We start from the raw sequence: 4,770 nt of genomic DNA, 5'->3' as shown, positions 1-4,770 counted from the left end.
GGGATGGGGGGGATAAGGGGGGGTGATTTGGGGTCTTTGTGGGGTGGGAGGTGAGGCTGGGGGCTGCTCATGGGGTCTTTGTGGGGATGGGAGGAAGCCTGAGGCCGGTTATGGGGTCTTTGTGGGGGTAGGGATGAGCCGGGGGGGTGATCTGGAGTCTTTGTGGGGTGGGGGGGAGCCGGGGGGGTGATTATGGGGTCTTTGTTGGATGGGGGGGAGCTAGGGGGCTGCTGATGGGGTCTTTTTGGGGATGGGGGCGAGGCTGGGGGCTGCTGATGGGGTCTTTGTGGGGATTGGGTGAGCATGGGGGCTGATATAGGTCTTTGTGGGGATGGGGGTTGCTTTGTGGACGCTTTGTGGGCTGGGGGAGTGTTTGTGGGGCTGGGGGTCAGCCTGGGGGTCGCTTATGAGGCGATTTGGGTGGGGAGAGGGTGTTTGAGGGTCCCGGGATTGGTCTGGGGATCATTTGGGGGGCCTGGGGGCTGCTTTGGGGTCTGATTTTGGCCTGAAGAGGGTGTTTGTGAAGCCGGGGGTCAGTCTGGGATTCGATTGTGGAGCTGTTGGGAGCCCGAGGCGGCATCCGTGGGGCTGGGAATCGGCTTGGGGGCCGCTTACGGGGTCTTCGTCTGGCTGCGGGTCAGCCCGGGGGGTCGCTGTGGGGGCTGGGGGCTCAGCCTTACGGGGACGCTGAGCCCAGCGCTGTGCCCGCAGGTGCCGGTGACCTTCGAGGACGTGTCGGTGCAGTTCAGCACGCAGGAGTGGGCCCTCCTGGACGACGGGCAGAAGGAGCTGTACCGGAGCGTGATGCAGAGCAGCTACGAGATGCTGGTGTCCCTGTGTAGGCGTCCGGTCCCGCCGGTCTGCAGCCACCGGCTGCTCTCTCAGGGTTGCTTTCCTTTGCCTTTCACGGGGATCCCCCCCACACCCCCCAAAAAAAAAAAAAACATCTGCTCGATCACTTGTCCCCTCTGGCAGCGAGTTGGGGGACGCAGGAAGGGGTAGTAAGTGGCTCGGTGTCTTCTCCTCGTGGAGAGCAGGTACGCTGGCCTCCCGGAGCTGTCACAGCAGTTCCCACTCCGTGCCTGCTGCCATCCCCGCAGGGTTTCCTGCCGGCATGGTGGGCGTGCTGTGTCTGTCTGTCCTGCTGTGGCGAGCCTTCCCGAAACCCGCTGCGGAAGCCTGGCGGCGCTGGGAGCCCGTGGTGGCACGGGGGTGGCCCGAAATGAAGGCTCTGCCTGGCCCTGCCCCAAAAATCAGCCCAACGCGGGCTTTTCTCAGCGGTCATCGTTCCCCTCGGGGCATGTGCATGGACGTGACGTGCTTTGCACCCTGCCTGTTGCACGGTGGCACCCCGCGCAGCCCGGCCTGACCCTCGTGGCCCCTGTTAATTCTGCCCCGCGTTGAGCAGGGGGAGCAGGGGCCGGATTTCCCCGCAGCGGGTGCCGAGGCCGCCTCTAACCGTCCTGCGGGCTCTGCTCCACGGGCAGCCCGCGGAGCCTGGGCCAAAACACGATTCTAGGAGGACAGGAGGTTGCTGCGGCATCCCCAGGGGATGGATTTTGTTGCGGCTGTTACTGGGGGGGTGTCGGATAACCCCGAGGGTGCTTCCATGCCCCTTTAGATCTCCCTGCCGGTTCCTGTGCATCCCTCACTCGCCCTGTGCAGCACCGGCGCTGCTTTGCTTGGAGATGAGCTTTTGCTGGGCCAGGACTGGAGTCTGTGCATGTAAAAGGCTGTGGTGCGCCCGGCGGCTGCGTCGCGCCTCGCCCCTGATACCTGTTTTGCCCTCAAACAGACTGCGACCTAGCCAAGCCCGAGCTTTTGTCTCGGATTGAGAAGGAAGAAGAGCCATGCGTGCCAGCGGAGCCGGACCTGGAGGGAGTGGCGGTGCCCCCAGAGCCAGCCGCAGGTGGGTGACACTGGGTGGGCTCCTTCCGTGCCAGGACGCTGGCTCCTGCCGCTTACCAGGACGGCGGTGGTCCCTGCGGGGGACTGAGGCAGCTCCTGCGGTGGCCGGGGCTGGTTTGTGCTGGGAGGTGACCTGGGGACTGCGCTGGGGCCTGGAAACCTCCCCTGGTGCAGCGGCTGCTGTGATAATGCGCATGCTGCAGAACCTCCGATGCCCTGGGGGGGGGATCCCAGCCCCTGTGCTGGCTCCTTCAGACCCCAGCAGCTGCTGGTGACCCCACGTTCCCTTCTGCCCCCAGAGCCCGGCTGTCCTGGCTCCGCGAGCGGTGGAGCTCCGCAGGCGGAGGCGGAGGAGTCCCCTGAGGAGAGCTGCAGGGACCCGGAGGGCAGCAGGAGCCCAGCGGCCACCCCGGACTGCAGCACACGTGAGTGCCTGGCGAGACCACCGTGCGAGGGACCCCGGGCCCTGCCCGTGTCCCGCCTGGTGCCCTAATCCCCCCTTCTGCCCTTGCAGCCCGCGTCCTTCAGGGAGCCGTCGGCACCCCGGTGGAGCTCGGCCAGCCGGGCCCCTCTCCGCCCTGCCCTGTCTCCGCGTGCTGCCGTGAGGTGGTGAACCTGAGGCCGCCTCCATCTCCCCCTCCTGCGGCAGGTACTGGGCAGAGCCCCCCTCCTCCCGGCTGGGGCTGGGGTCTCCAGGAGCACAGCACGCAGGGGCTTTGCACGGGGCTCGGGGGGGGGCTTTTGGGACGGGATTTTGCCCCATTCTGATGGCCAAGAAGGGTCTCCGACAGTAAATCCCGTTGCCGGGTGTGAACCAGCCCACGCGGTTGGTTTGCGCTGAAGGGCGAATCCCCGGCGAATCTGTTAGGCTCCCCCATCCTCAGTGGTGCTGGATGTCCCAGGGGTGTCTCGGGTGGCTGGCTGCACCCGTGCCCTGCCCGGACCCACACCGCGCTCCCGGTGTGAAGGGGGGAGCGGGGCCACCCTTGGTAGGGGCTCCCGGGTGGGCAGTCTTTGTGCCTTGTTCTCAGAACCGAGCGTCGGAGTGATGCTCAGCCTCTGTGAACATTTCCAGCAGGTGCTGATGTGGGGATCCCGACGGAGGTCCCGCGGGAGGAGGTCGCTGCGGAGGAGCTGGCGGCGCCTGACCGGCCGCCGGAGGGGCTGCAGAAGGAGGACCTGAAAGATGCAGGGAGCGGCGGCCAGGATCTGGTGGCAGACGTGCCCAAAGAGCCGGGCAGGGAGCAGATCCCGGCCCCCTGCCAAGCAGTGGCGTGCGCGGCTCCCAGCCGCACGGTCACCTTGCCGAGAAAGCCGGTGGAGAGCGCCTGCATGGGCAGGACCACGACCTGCCAGCGCAGCTCCTCCCGGGTGAAATTCTACAAGTGCGTCGTGTGCGGGAAGAACTTCCTGCTCAAAATCAACCTCATCATCCACCAGAGGAGCCACAGCAGCTGGGTGCCGTACGTCTGCGTCGACTGCAACCAGGCCTTCATGTCCAAGAAGAAAATCGGGCGCCACTTGCGGATCCGGGCGGCCACGGGGTTCTGCCCCCCCTCCGACGCCAAGGAGTGCGCCAGCTTGCCGCCCTCCCCGGCCACCCAGCCCCGCGCCCAGGGCAGCGGCGCCGCGGCGCAGTGGGAGAAGCCCAGCCCCAACCGGTACCCGCTGTCGCCTCAGAAAATCATGTACACGTGCAGTGAATGCATGGAGAACTTCTCCAGCCAGAACTTCCTGATGCTGCACCAGAGGATGCACGCCGACCTGCATCACTTCACCCTCTGCGCCTGCTGCAACAGGAGCTTCTTCTGGGCCTCCGAGCTGCTCCACCACCGCCAGGACGAGCGGCCGTACTGGTGTGGCGAGTGCCAGAAAGCCTCCAAGCAGCACGACCACCTGCCCGGGCACCAGAAGCCGCAGGCCAGGAGGGAGGCCCCGTACGAGTGCAGGAACAAGCTGCCTCTGTCAGTGGCGCCTGTTTAAGCGCGGGTGTGTGAAGTAGAAAACGTAGCAGGAGAGAAGGGTCAGGGTTGGACTCGAGGATCCTCGTGGGTCCCTTCCAGCTCGGGTTGTTCTGTGATTCCGTGAGAGCACGGGGGTCGTTTCCCAGGGACGGAGGGCTGCTGCCATCCCCTCTCTCTCCCTCCTTGGCCACGAGCCCTGGGCGGCCTGGCTGGAGCTCGCCCTGCCCAGCGTGTCTGTGCCCGCCGACTCCTCGCGCTGGAGGAGCCGCTGCCGCGGGGGAGGACCTGGTTTAGGTGAAGGACTCTTCCTCTGGTTGGAGGTGTGGACAGACGGCTGTCGGAAAGCTTAGCTCCGACGGCTGAACGTGGCTCTGTCGTGCTGCTATCAGCCTCCAGCCGCATCCCCGCGGTGCCGCAGCTGCTCTGCCAGGCTGGGGTCAGCTCCCGGCGCCGGTGGGCAGCCAGGGGGGCTGCAAGTCCTGATAAAAAGCTGCTGTGGGGTCTTCCCCCCCCCTTCTAGAAGTCACCGGGGGGAGTAAGAGGACACTTTGGAGCCAAAGAGCTGGATAGGATGCTACTGGGAAAATAATTTGGGGAAAAAGAGCGAAAGCAGCTGGGAGCACTCCCTGTGCAGGGCGAGTGCTGGAGCCGAGGCTGGCAGGGGGTGGGAGCGGCGAGGTTGGGTTCTGGCAGATGAAATGTGCGGACGGGGCTCCTGCAGCGACAGCGGGGTCCCCGTGGTGACTTTCCCTGTGTGCCTTTGTCCTGCGGGTTGTGGCCCACGGTTCCTCAGCCCCCACGGCATGGGGCAGCAGCGGGGCTGGAATAAAGAGCAGGAACCACTTGTCACCGTGGTGTGTGCTGGTTGGCGTGCGGGGGGGGCTGAAGGGACAACCTC

The 4,770-nt window shown here is 65.9% G+C and overlaps 1 protein-coding gene across 1 annotated transcript; it reads left to right on the top strand.

Annotated features, from left to right (window-relative positions):
* Positions 1–609: 609 nt before the first annotated feature.
* On the top strand, positions 610–4,508 carry LOC118157004 (zinc finger protein 628-like). The gene is made up of 6 exons (XM_035311259.1): positions 610–636; positions 698–838; positions 1,796–1,909; positions 2,208–2,333; positions 2,423–2,557; positions 2,987–4,508. The coding sequence occupies exons 2-6, from the start codon at positions 805–807 to the stop codon at positions 3,889–3,891; spliced, it is 1,314 nt and encodes a 437-aa protein (XP_035167150.1). The 5' UTR covers positions 610–636; positions 698–804; the 3' UTR covers positions 3,892–4,508.
* Positions 4,509–4,770: the final 262 nt, after the last annotated feature.

Source organism: Oxyura jamaicensis, assembly GCF_011077185.1.
Source record: "Oxyura jamaicensis isolate SHBP4307 breed ruddy duck chromosome 2 unlocalized genomic scaffold, BPBGC_Ojam_1.0 oxy2_random_OJ70663, whole genome shotgun sequence".
Lineage (NCBI taxonomy): Eukaryota > Metazoa > Chordata > Aves > Anseriformes > Anatidae > Oxyura > Oxyura jamaicensis.
This window is presented reverse-complemented; position numbering and strand designations above follow the sequence as displayed.

Excerpts from the sequence above, each read along its gene's own strand:
- LOC118157004 (XM_035311259.1), top strand. The coding sequence starts at position 805 with ATGCAGAGCAGCTACGAGATGCTGGTGTCCCTGT. Across the intron at positions 2,334-2,422 it reads CACCCCGGACTGCAGCACAC|CCCGCGTCCTTCAGGGAGCC; the intron begins GTGAGTGCCTGG and ends CTGCCCTTGCAG. Across the intron at positions 2,558-2,986 it reads ATCTCCCCCTCCTGCGGCAG|GTGCTGATGTGGGGATCCCG; the intron begins GTACTGGGCAGA and ends CATTTCCAGCAG.